This window comes from Ambystoma mexicanum, chromosome 8 (assembly GCF_040938575.1).
Source record: "Ambystoma mexicanum isolate Mex_15411 chromosome 8, UKY_AmexF1_1, whole genome shotgun sequence".
NCBI lineage: Eukaryota > Metazoa > Chordata > Amphibia > Caudata > Ambystomatidae > Ambystoma > Ambystoma mexicanum.
In genome coordinates this window covers 171,966,847-171,980,079 of record NC_090929.1, presented here as the reverse complement: position 1 = coordinate 171,980,079, position 13,233 = coordinate 171,966,847, and the positions used below count along the sequence as shown (strand labels likewise).

At 46.9% G+C, this 13,233-nt stretch overlaps 1 protein-coding gene across 5 annotated transcripts in view; it reads right to left on the bottom strand.

Annotated features, from left to right (window-relative positions):
- GPSM1 (G protein signaling modulator 1) overlaps nucleotides 1-13,233 on the bottom strand; it is a 1,136,422-nt gene that overhangs the window by 632,269 nt on the left and 490,920 nt on the right. For all 5 annotated transcript variants that reach the window (XM_069609568.1, XM_069609567.1, XM_069609566.1 and 2 more), the window contains exon 7: nucleotides 5,742-5,897. In XM_069609568.1, coding sequence (XP_069465669.1) covers nucleotides 5,742-5,897 — 156 coding nt within the window. The remainder of the gene's footprint in view (nucleotides 1-5,741; nucleotides 5,898-13,233) is intronic.

Here is a 13,233-nt window from a genome sequence, read left to right as displayed (position 1 = left end):
AATTCAATAATTGTACAGATGCTGAAAAGCGAGGTAAACAAAGTCATCATAGAAGCTGGCTATACGTAGTGAATAGAATGCAGGCGAAGCTGCCCTTGTATAGAAGCTGGATATCAGTACCATGAATTTAGTAAGCCAGGACTCATGAGGAGGAAAGGGAAAACTGTGTCGCAGCAAGAATAAGCTGAATCGTGGAGCTGCACAGCAAGGTTGTCTGGCCTGGAGTCAAGACCGAAGCAGCCAAGGTCAGCTATCTATTCTGAAAAGGAGCAAACATGCAAAGGATGAATCATCCCTTGTTGAGGTGCAAAGAAAGAACACCAAGAGTGCCACATTTCATTCATTTAAGGCATTTAAAACCTGCAAAAGGGACCAAATCGTGGTCTCCAGTCACATGAGCCAAGGATGAAAATAGAGTTTGACTTGGAGTCCCAGAACATGATAGTGAATGCTCACACTCCATGTATTCTGAAGACAAGGATACTTTTGCAAGGCCAAGTTCAAAGACAATCTTCATGGCAGAAGGCATGGGGGATGAGAGGTGCTGGGCTAATTGGGTGGGGAGGTAGTGTCATGCCCTATCTCCTTGTACCTGGGCCTGGGCTTACATGCCGCTAAGTGGACCGAATGTTCCAGACATGGCATAAGCGTGTCAACCAATTGTAGTAGTCCATATAATGAAGGACCTTATAGTTTGAAACCCAATGAGAAACCGTGTATCTAATGTTTCTGAAGATTACATGTTTTAGAGGTAGGCATATATTGTCCACCTGACAGTGGGCATTTAATGACAATCCCACCTCTTATAGATAATATACTTAGATGTTCCCCTTAAGCCAATCCTCACCGTTAGTAGGTTTTTCATTATTTGCCATGTAGTATGAAGTCACCCCTGACTTTTTTTGACATATATACTATGTTTTGTTAAAAGAACGCTGAGAGAACCTCAGCGTAAATCCATTGTAAACTCCCTGTTTTAGATAATTGTTAATAAAACAGTACTTTGCCATCTTCCTGAGTTGGTTTGGTTATTTGAACTCTGAGTTATTATTCTGTGCGATCCCATCCATTACATGCACGTTCCTAAAGGGCCCTAAGCTCAACAGTGAAAGAAAATGCAACTGATTTTAGTCACAATTATGCATGAATCGTTCTGCATCCCTCCCATTTGTAATCACCCACCGTTCTCACCTCTTACAATAGCCACTCCTAGTCATTCACCCACTGTTGTGCCTGCATGCGGCCAACACATATTAACTGCATTTGAATGTGCTTGAGTTAAAAACATAGATTTTCTGAGCCCAAAAAGCTTCAGGGTGCTGGGAACAGCTTATCGCTGCAGGTGCAGAATATTACAGCAGTTCCGGCAAGGGCATGGGGCTTTTCATTTCCCCCAGATTCGTGATTTGTGGAGAAAGATTTGCCAGATTCCCAATCTGTGCAAATCCATCCTAATTCTAGCACTGCTTGTAAGCGTCTTTCCGTAGCTTACATCCACTGCTGGTTTTCTAAACAAGATGGATTGCATTGGGGATCACAGATCCTTGGGTATAGGTACATTCCATGATGGCCTGAGCCGCTGCAGCGTCCCCCACAACCACCTTTAACCGAAAGCGACAATTCCCTGATGAGGGGAGATTTATTTATTTGTATTATGAAGTGCTTTTATCCAAATGAAGAGATTGTTTGCAGGAAACCTGGTAGAATTAGGTGAACTCTCCTCAACATTCAGGCACCTGCATTCTACAATATTCAGAGCTGATATGGCCGGACATGTGAAAGCTCCCACCCTGCACGTATGTAGCTCAGACACACCAAACAATAGCCATGGTCTTCCAATGATCAAAAGGGGCATAACCCACAAAACATGGTAAGCTAATAAAAACCTCTTCAGGGAGTAGATCACACCTGCCTCTACTGATCGAGTACAGAGGTCTACAACTCCCATCAATCATAGCTAGCCTAGTCAAAGGGGAGGGTTAATGGGAGTTGTAGTCCAAAACATCTGGAGAGCAGCAGGTTGCAGAGCCCTAGTCTAGTAGGTGAACCACCAGGGCTAAAGTCGAGGGTACATGCGGGTGGACTCAGTCCCCCCACTTTTTGCAGAGGGTGGACTCAGTCCCCCCCCAGCTAAAACAAGAAAAATTGAACTCTTCCTTGAATTTATGAATTAAAGCTGACTTTGGGGATCGAACTGCCGTCATCAGAGTTGCCGGCTGGACACTTCACCACTGCACTATAGGATGGAAAATAACAAACAACTAGAGGTGAAATGTCTCATTTTGGTTCTGCATGCTCCAGGGAAAACATTTGTATTGGTTCTTGGAATTTAAAACATGCAAACCTTTTTTAGTTTTCAAAAACATCATCAGAATAAAATATCCTTTCTTGGTTATGTGTGTATGTGTTGATTTCATGAAAGGCAAAAGACATTCACCCTGTGCAAGTTGGGTGGTTATGCAAAGCCAATTTAATGAAATGCGCATATTTCACCTTGATATGCTCATTTCTGGGGATGTCACATCCCAATGCGTTTGTTGAGGAGTCCCCCCACTTTTATTTTTAGGACTTGACCCGTGTGAACCACTGTCAGATCGTGCACCCCCAATCATTAACCAACGTGACTTCCTCGTTCTCTGGTCTGTGCTTTGGACTGAGAGAGCCCACATTGTCACGCAGATTTGTTAGAATTACATTTCAGTGAGCAATTTAATATGTTCTTTATGTTGGCCATGGACACTGCTGTGGATTACTGGTGTGATGTTAAGCCTGGGGCTGGTGAGTGGGTGGCTGAGTGAGTGATGTGGATGAGTGTTCCGTGAGGGTCATTTGAAGGTGGTTTGCATCTATGTCAACTACTGCTACTTACCTCTGGACTTCTGTGTATCAAAGAATACAGAGTTTCTTCATGAACCTGTCGCTCCCAAGTGCTTCTTGGGACAGATCATTACAAACTATAACAATATTCTTCGTGGACACTTGGCTAAGTCCATGGACATGGAAAGAGGGCCTCCGTACGCAATCTAACCCGATGCTCTGCCCGGAGGAAAGATGCCTCACCTTACCTGCAACATTACCTTTCAACTAGGGCTGGGAAAATGTGTGATCCGGCCGGAAAGGAAAATACAAATAAGTTTGATCAAAAATGAGTGATTCTTTAGAAACAAATTGATTCTTTCAAGAAATCAATTAGCAACTAAAATCTGTTGATTCTTTAAGAAATGCATCCTTTTTGTTAAAGAAATACATTTCTAAATTAAAAAAGAACCTATTTACTTTGCTAAGTTTGCTAAACCAGACCCAGCAGAAAAAAACTCTACTATTTGCTTTGTGGCAAATTTGTTGCATTTTCAGACAGATTTACTGTTCGCGAGAAGAGGAAAACAATATCTTCACCCACATCGACTTCCATCGGCATAGTGCACACATTCTTTAGAAGGGGATTTCTCGCATACATTATGGTGTCTAAACAAGTAAATTTAGGGCATTGTATAACATTTAAAATCCAACATTTTGTTATAACTTCCTCTTATTAAAAAGTAAAAATTAGAACAGTTCAGAGAGATTAAGCATTTCTGGATTTTGTGTAATGGATTCCTAAAGACGTTCCTTAAGTTCAGGATTGTCCTTGGAGGAAGGCAAAGACATTGGAGACAATGTGACCCACCTGAACTACCCTCTGAACACGGGGTCTTATGTTTTACTCTCCACCTTCTTCATCTTCTTGACGCCGGCTATGCCTCCCATTCACTTAACCCAAGTCAGTTCTAGACCCCATGAAATGGACAAGGCTGGCCACGAAGTCTGCAGGACTTGTTAGTCATCAAAGATCAAATCAGAAAATCAAAATGACTTCCCTATTATTTCTTCCAGGACCAAATTGTGTTAAATGTAAACCATTATAAATTAAGCTTAATAAAAAAAATGTTGAGACGACGTAATAAACGTAAACTACTATAAAAAGCTTGAAATTGGAAATGAATAAAATGTAAACATCGAAACTAAACTATTATTAAAAGATTGAATAATACATTAATTAAAATAACCAAATCAAAAATCAATTGTTCTAAAAATACTGAAAGTAGAATAAGTCATTTGAGGCAAGTCCCACAAGCCGTAGCGCCCCCAGTAGACATCAATGCAGTGCAATTCCAATTCAGAGCCACTTAAGCAAAGCATGGCGGGTATGTAGACATGAGCAGGGGTATACAAATAGTGAAAAACTAAATGAATTCAATGTAATCTAAGCCTCCAAAGAATGGATTCGTCTACGGATCAAAGGTGTAACCTGTGCCTATTAAAACACAATTATTATTATTTTCAATTTGCAAGGATTTTGGACGTCATTTCGACATCGATGGAGTGATTTTCAGTGGAAAGTTTAACCTAGGGTATACACCCAAGCATTTGTTCGCCTTGACTTTTTATGGCTCCCTACTGGATAAATGATGGGTCTTATTGTTATGCTCTGGGCCTGGATACTTGCGAAAGGCCAACCTGTGCAATCAGAGGCACTCCAAAGCACTTTTAGCATAATAAGAAGGAAATGTTCACAGTTTCACAAAAAGCCTCTTTTCGGGACTATCTCTGATGGCTTGTGAAATGTGGTCAAAACGAACAATACGCTTGCTCTACAAATGTAGATACATACCCGCAGTAGGAGTACTCAGCACAGGGAGGTTCTGACGCGGGAGAATTAATCAAATTCGATTCTATCACATTTATTTCAAAGAAGTTTTCTCAAAAAGTATTTGAGTGGTGGCCTTAGGGTAATAACTAATGTGGGGGCGTTATAGGATGGTTGCATGTGGGTCTGCCCTGCATATATTTGCACAAATTTACCCAAAATATAAAATTTGATTAAATTGAATTTCATAGGTGCTTTTCGATCAAATCCCATAGTACTAGATTAAAAACCCCAGCACCCCTCCAGAAACGAGTCAAGTCACTCGAGAATCCTCAACGGGTGCATTCAATTTGGGCTACTATTTTGCAGAGCTACATGTAGCGAAAAATAGGTTATTTTTTAAAAATCATAAAGCAATGCCTTGGTGTTACACAATTGTACTTTTCAAACTATGATGGAATATAATGCATATTGAATATAACATATGGGTAATAAAACTCAGACTACTGCGGCTAACAAGAATGTACTGAACACCATTCGCACTGCAGTAACCTCTTGAACACGATGGGCTGTCCCATTTTAAGTAATACTTTTTCCCAGCTGGGGGGGGTCTCAACAGGACAACATACTTTGGCAATATCACAGCAGTGTCAATTAAAGAAAATCACGTTTCTGAGCTGATCACTGGCGTCTTGAACCTGCGCCCTTGAGGTTACAGTTTGTATTGCACTTGTATAACTGCAGAATCGCTGTTAGGCCTATTTTCTGTATCTCAGTTTGTTAATTGTATTTACGCACTTACTCTGCCTGTACAGGCTATTATGGTCTCAGAATTTCAAAGACTCTGAGCGACTGTTGTTTTTCCCCTTGTTCCCACCCTCCTTGAGCACTTTGAAACACTTTCATGTGTATAGGCGCTATATAAATAAACCATACAATACAATACACAACACAGACAGATGTGAGCAGTCGACACATTAAGTGACGGAGCATGCTCAAATGATTTTAGCACCATGACAGTGTATATAAACCCACGGCGCCCTCCCTCCTTTTGGTGGCATCTACAGGCTGTACACTACCCAGCCAGCATGTTGCATTGTGGCACTGCCCTTACCTGTCCCCCAGGTCCTGCGCTATCAGAAGGTGCCTCAGGTGGTGCTCGATGGCGCGCTCGTAGTCCTGCAGGAGGGTGTACGTGTTTCCAAGGCTGTAGCAAGCCTGGGCTTCCACCGCCGGGTCCTTCAGGTGCTTGGAGAGATGAAGGGTTTTCCTGCAGAAAGAAGAGACAGAAAAGGTTCACAATGTGACCAATGACCCTTCCGAAGCATTGGTGCTCAATGCAAGCATTCTTCATTTCCCTGCACATCTCAAAGGTGTCCTGTGAACCAAGGGAAAGTGGGTTTACATGGTAGCCTGGGTGACCACACTGCCCCGGTGGCCTAGGTGACCACGCTGTCCCAGTGGCCTAGGTGACCACACTGTCCCGGTGGCCTAGGCGACCACGCTGTCCCATTGGCCTAGGTGACCACACTGTCCTGGTGGCCTAGGTGACCACGCTGGCCTGGTGGCCTAGGTGACCACGCTGTCCCGGTGGCCTAGGTGACCACACTGTCCCGGTGGCCTAGGCGACCACACTGTCCCAGTGGCCCAGGCGACCACACTGTCCCGGTGGCCCAGGTGACCACACTGTCCCGGTGGCCTAGGCGACCACGCTGTCCCAGAGGCCTAGGCGACCACGCTGTCCCAGTGGCCTAGGTGACCACACTGTCCCGGTGGCCTAGGCGACCACACTGTCCCGGTGGCCCAGGTGACCACACTGTCCCAGTGGCCCAGGTGACCACAATGTCCCGTTGGCCTAGGTGACCACACTGTCCCGGTGGCCCAGGCGACCACACTATCCCGGTGGCCTAGGTGACCACACTGTCTCAATGTTCTCTTAGAGAGGAAGTGCCTTGTTGAAAGAAATCTTGATAGGAGATTGCATTATTGTTTCCCTTGCTGATTTTGAAGTCAGAATGTAGCGATATTGGCAGAACCTTGAAGTTATTGACTGCACTCTGAACATTCTGATTGGCTTTTGGAGGTCAATAACGATTTCCATGGGCAAATAGGTGTTAATATTACACAATCTAATGGTGCGTGACCTGGGATGGATACTGTGCTTTAGTCGACACTTCTGGGATTTGATCCTGTGACTCCAGGCGGAGTGCAATGACTTTCGAAAACGACTCCATTCTTGCCAAGACTTCTAGTTTCCCCTCAGCATACCGATGGCAATGGATCCTTGCTAAGGGCAGTGACTGCCATGCTTCTCTTATCAGCACAGTGGTAATGCCAGCTGCCCTACTGTGCCCAAGCTGGCCGTGTGCAGTAAGAGGGATTCGAATTGGCAGTGTGTACTATACAAATGGCCCCACTCACTCGCTCGCTCTAAATTTGCACTGCTATCGCCTCAGTAATTAAAATTGCTTTCTATAACGAATAGGGAAACACACTGGCATCCACCCAATGTTGGTCAGCAGCATGCAATCATATACTGAAGTGAAATCAGAAGCCTCTGGGCAGGCCATACCTGTGCTTCAATCACGCCGGAGACCCCCCACCCATCTCAAGAGGCAGCTCCAGGCGCTCGCCGGATAAACCGAAGGCCGAGATATGTCGCGTGCGGTGAGTGCAGCTTTATAGGAAGCAGACACTTGACAAATTCTCGTGTTCTTGTTTGGTGACACTAAAGAACACGCTGTGACTCTTCCCCGGGTAGTGTTCACGGCACACAAACATCCAGTGATGAAGGACGAGTGCCCTGCAGCGTACAAGTGCTCTTCAACGCCAGCTGCGCCCAGCGGTGCCGCAAGGCGGGCGCGAGCATGCAACCTGTTGTGTTTGCTAATAAAGGTGCTGAAACCTACATTCTCGTGTGTGTCGGTTGAGCCTTAGTTACACCCATTGTACTTGAAATATATTCTAGTTGTGTCCTAATTTTCCACGATCTGATATCCCAACTGCACAGAGGTGTGCTTGCACGGAATCATTTTGCCCGGGGAGTAGGGTGACCAGACATCCCGGTTTTGCCGGGACTGTCCCGGTTTTTGTTCTCTCTACCCCTTTCTCAAGATTATGTTTCCATTGGAAACTGCAGTGGTCCCGGTTTTTGGTCTGCATAGCTGACAGGCATGAATGCACAATCTGAAACAGAAGAAATGCTGCATTTTACAACTTAAGATGGTGTTAGTTTGTGATAAATTAATTATAATATGTGTTTATTTGAACAGTAACACTTAAATCCGCTTCTCCTCCAGCCTCTACTGAAGTGTAGTGCCTTGACAGCCACTTCCAAGAGTTAGTCCAACTTTTATGTTAGTTGCCCTGTACCGGGGAGTCATAAGTAGCACCAGATGGTAGTTGGTGTCAGGATACCCAGGCTCTTCTGGACTACAAACAGCAGCTGAACATCTCCTAGCAAGTGGGATCCCTTTATTATTAGATGTGAGACCTGCCTGAGAGTGGACCAGAGATGCCAGAATGGGATGAGGGGTGAACATGTAATTGGGGCAGCACCATAAATCACACTGTTATCAGTGGTGTTACTGTTGAATATCCACTGCATATATTCATCAGTGCAGCATATCCCACGCAGACAATCACTAAGTATTGGAGAAAGGCATAGCGCTTTAACAGGGGTGGGGGAGTGGTTTAGGGTTAACTGTGCAGGGGGTGCATCCTAGTTTTGCATTTTGCAAAAGAAATGTACTAAAATAAAAAAAGAAAGGTAGTTGAAACATATGGAACCAACCTACTGTGTGTTTGGTCATCATAAAAAGACCCAGTTCTCCACATTTCAAAGTGGTGTGACAGGCACGGGGCTCTGACCTTGCCAAGAGGGGATAGGGGACACCTCTCAGCCTCGGGTGGGAAGCCTACCAGGGTTTGGGCCAGAGGCAGCCCTACCCCGTGGGTGTGGAGTTATGGGATGGGCGGGGCTCAGTGATTCTCCCTTGTTTATGTGCCTTCATTTAGGGTCAGCATGATGCCGGTATTACAGGCATCGCGGATCACCCGTAAATAGCAACCTGCTGTGTACCCAACTGCCACAGGTGCACACAATCACCACGGGTGGAGGCAATGGAGCCTGTCCCAGCACAAAAGGAGCACACCCACACACCACACCCCTTCCTACACCAAAATGATCCCACTTGCTGTTGTAATCTTGGGGCTGGAGGGCATGCCTGTATTGCTTCCCCAGCAACAACAACGACAACAACAGGCACCAGAGAGGAGACACAGGAGGAGAAGGAGGGTGAGACAGGCCCAGCAAGTTCCACCAGTGCAGGCAGTGGTACCACGTAGGCAGCCACCAATCCCTTGCATCAGAGCCAGTCCATACAACCTAACCCCTGTGCAGATCCACACCCTGTACCGGACTGTATTAACACCTATTTGCCCATGGAAATCGTTATTGACCTCCAAAAGCCAATCAGAATGTTCAGAGTGCAGTCAATAACTTCAAGGTTCTGCCAATATCACGACATTCTGACTTCAAAATCAGCAAGGGAAACAATAATGCAATCTCCTAGCAAGATTTCTTTCAACAAGGCACTTCCTCTCTACCGCTGGACTGGGACACCATCACCACCATTGTGGACATGATACACGACGACATCGTCAGCCTGATTGAAATCCGCACTGCCATCCCCCCTCTACTGAAGGTAGTGTCTGTGCTCCACTTCCTGGCCACAGGCACGTACCAGCACACAGTGGGGCAGCTGCATGGCATATCATAACCTTTCTTTACACGCATGCTCACCCAAGTTCTGGATGCCCTCCTGAAACACACAAGCAACCACATATCCCTACCACGGACTGCCCAGGAGCTTACTGACACTAAAGTTGGCTTCCATGCAGTGGCAGGCATGCCCAATTGCATTGGTGCCCTCAACTGCAGCCATGTTGAATTGATGGTCCCTCATGACATGGAGGTGGTGTACCATAATCATAAGGTATGCCACTCCATCAATGTGCAGATGGTATGTGACTCCAGCAAGATGATCACACATTGTTGTGCCCGATTTCCCAGATCCACTCATGATGCAATGGTGCTGCGGAACTCCTCGCTACCCCGCTACATGGAGCGACATGCTGGGCGATGTGCCGGGCTGCTCGGTAAGTCGCCTGACAGGCCCATAGCAGTGCAGTGGGGGGGATGCATACTCCACCTGGGTGAGATTGGGGGGGATGCATACTTCACCTGGGTGAGATTGGGGGGGATGCATACTCCACCTGGGTAGGATTGGGGGAGATGCATACTCCACCTGGGTGGGATTGGGGGGCAATGCATACTCCACCTGACTGGGACTGGGGGGGGATGCATACTCCACCTGGGTGAGATTGGGGGGAGATGCATACTCCACCTGGGTGAGATTGGGGGGGAGTTTGCATACTCCACCTGGGTGGGGTTGGGGGGATGCATACTGCACCTGGGTGAGATGGGGGGATGCATACTCCACTGGGGTGGGATTGGGGGGATGCATACTCCACCTGGGTGGGATTGGATGGTGAGTTGACAATGCACATATAGCAAAACACTGTGGCCCTAAACATCCCAATCTGAACATGACGCATCAATGCCATAGATAAGACCAATGCTACACACTATTGCCAATATCCCAGATGTACGAGCAGGCCACATCCCTCAACGCGTCAACTGCACATCATCTGAACATACCCTCTGCAACACAATCCAGCACATACAGTGAGTATGCGTAACGGACATGACTTCAGCAAAGCATAACACAGGACATGCACCCATGAGGGGCCACAAAGAAATCCCACCGAGGGAATACACTGATTGTCACTGGCCCACCACCACAGTCATGCTGCATGCCACCATGGGAATGTGAACCGATGGATGACAAATCGTGATGACACCTGTGCCAATGCTGCTAGTGGGAATACATACAGAGTATTCTACATCACCAATATGGGGGCAAATACATTGTTCGGCATCCACAGTACATCTGCAACAGCATGCATCATCTGGACAACGCAATACACACCTGCAGACCATAGTATAGCACACATTGCGACACATGAACCTGTGTGCATACATCCAGGGACATGTGCATGTAAACACCAAATAGCTGCAGGCATGGCAGTGATTTGTATAGGTGTCATGTCAGTAATCGGCTCACACATACCTCATTGTGCTCCCATGCAGGTGATGCTGTCTATCCCTTGAAGCCGTGGCTCCTTACCCCTGTTTGGAACCTACAGAACAGGCACGAAGAGGACTACAGTAGGGCACATACCCGTACCCGTGTCGTGATTGAGCAGACCTTTGGCCTGTTGAAGGCACAGTTCCGCTGCCTCAGCAGGTCTAATGGAGCACTCCTTTACGGGCCTGAGAAGGTGGGAAAGATCACCATGGTCTGTGCTATGCTGCACAACATGTGCATCCGGAGTAACGTATCACTGCCACCTGACATTGACCTGCATGCACCGAGTGAAGATGAAGGAGATGATGGAGGAGAAGCAGCACCCCTGCTAGGTCGCAACGCACAAGATGGCCGTGCTGTGCGCCAATCAGTGATTGACGATTTCTTCTGAGACACTGGGATGCTGATGGTCCTGGTTTAGTGCTACACTGGGCACTGGGATCGTGCGCTTGGGGTATGCGCACATTCCCCATGGAGGTTGCCGTCCATGTCAGATTGTTCTACATTGCTAAAGGTGGCTGAGGCAGCTACCTCCCCGAATGAGCTGGTGGCAGCAGACTGTGTGCCATCCGCTTCAGCTTCGACAACAGTGGACAACTCCGATGTGGCTGTGTCATCGGGTGGTGTCTCAGTTATTTTTTGCTTTGCCAGTGGCCTGCCCTGTATTGCTGGTGCTGGCTTCTGTGGCAGTCTGGGAATTGATGTTGCCCTGGAGGTTGATGGTCTTGTGCCTTCTTGGGTGGGCCTGGATCCCTTGGAGGGTGTTGTGGCCTGTGTGGCAGCCTTCTGGCCTTCGCTGTCAGCATCTGTGTCTGTGGGGGACCAAGAGAGGCAGGGCATCAGTGATGGTGGTACGTGCATGATGCATACATTGGTGTTGTTCAGTTGTTCACATTTGAAGCATTGCATACTTGTAGGTGTGACGCACAGGGTGCTTGCAATAGGGGGAGCCATATTGGCATACGTCGTGTACTCTCTTTTTTGCACTGATGTGTGCTATGTGGCCTACCATTGTATTTCGGTTTGCGACATGTGATGTTTTGCTGTGTGTTGGGTGTCTATTGGTAATGAGATTGGCATGCAGCATGCATATCAATGTGCCAATGTTTGGGCCACCATCTGGACATGGATCTGTTAATGTGTGTATGATGGGCCATGCATTGCCTTGGTTCACCTTCACATTAGTAGTGCTACGTCATGCTTTGGTTCTCTGTGGTTTGTGGGGACAATCACCGCCATCTGCCGAAGACAGCACCCCCGACTCCACATCTCCAAATCCCTCTATCAACTCCATGCTGATGATGCTGCTATAAGTCTCCTCCCACCTTGTCAGTTTTGTGGGAGATTGTTCTCCGCCGCCTGTTGCCAGGCCCTCCCTGCAGTTGGCAGACAGGATGTTGCAAACGCGGAGACGTAGGTCATCCCACCTTTTCTTTACGTCCTTCACAGTGTGGGTGGAGGTGCCAACCGCAGTGACCTTCTTCGCCACCTCCTCCCATATTCCTTTTTTCTGCAGTTGGGCTGGGCGCTTTAGGTCTGTTGCAAAAACTTCATCTGCATGGGCAATCAGTGTGTCAGCTAACATATTTAGCTCTTCATTAGAGAACCTCTTCTTGCGCAGGCGGGGGGTGGATTTCCTAGTAGCCTTGGACATTTTCTGGCGATTCGGCCTGCTCTCAACTCCATACCAGTGCTGGGTCGGAGGATTTCGATGGATTGTGTTTTTTAAGATGGCCGCAGGCGCATTTCCCGTTCCGGCGCAGTGACGTTACTTCCGGGTCTGGTATTACAAACCCAGTATTAACATGATGGTATTGCCTGGTCTGTTATTAAGGGATTGCTCCTGGGCAGAGGCGGTATCAGCGGGTTCCGTGATGCCGCTATCAAGGGGTCTTTAGCGGCATGGCGGTGCAGCCATTATCGGCATGGGGGTTCGCGCATGCTCCCGCTCTCGTAATCAGCTGGTATTTGCGGCATTGAGGGAACACGGACACACTACTACCACCATGCTGGTAATGACTGTGTTTTTACCGCAATTCTCCAAATGAGGCCCAGAGACTTTTTTGGTTTGCCAAGTATAAGGTTGTGAAAGCTTTAACAATTGTCCCAAGAATGAGAAAGAAACTAAGAAAGTCACTGCCGAGTAAAAGACATATTGGATGGAAAGAACTGTGTATTCCACCTGGAGTGGAACTTGGCGAGAGAAAATAACTTTTCTGAATTTGAACTTTGGTTTAAAACATCCTGAATTGATCCAGGGGAAGGGCATCCAACCCTGGTCACAAGGATTATTGATTTCTTTATGTTTGAACATATATGTTATCTTGCAAAGTTGAAACCTTCAAATAATCCCTGTATGATTTTGTTGCATGTGTTAGTGTGAGGGACAGACAC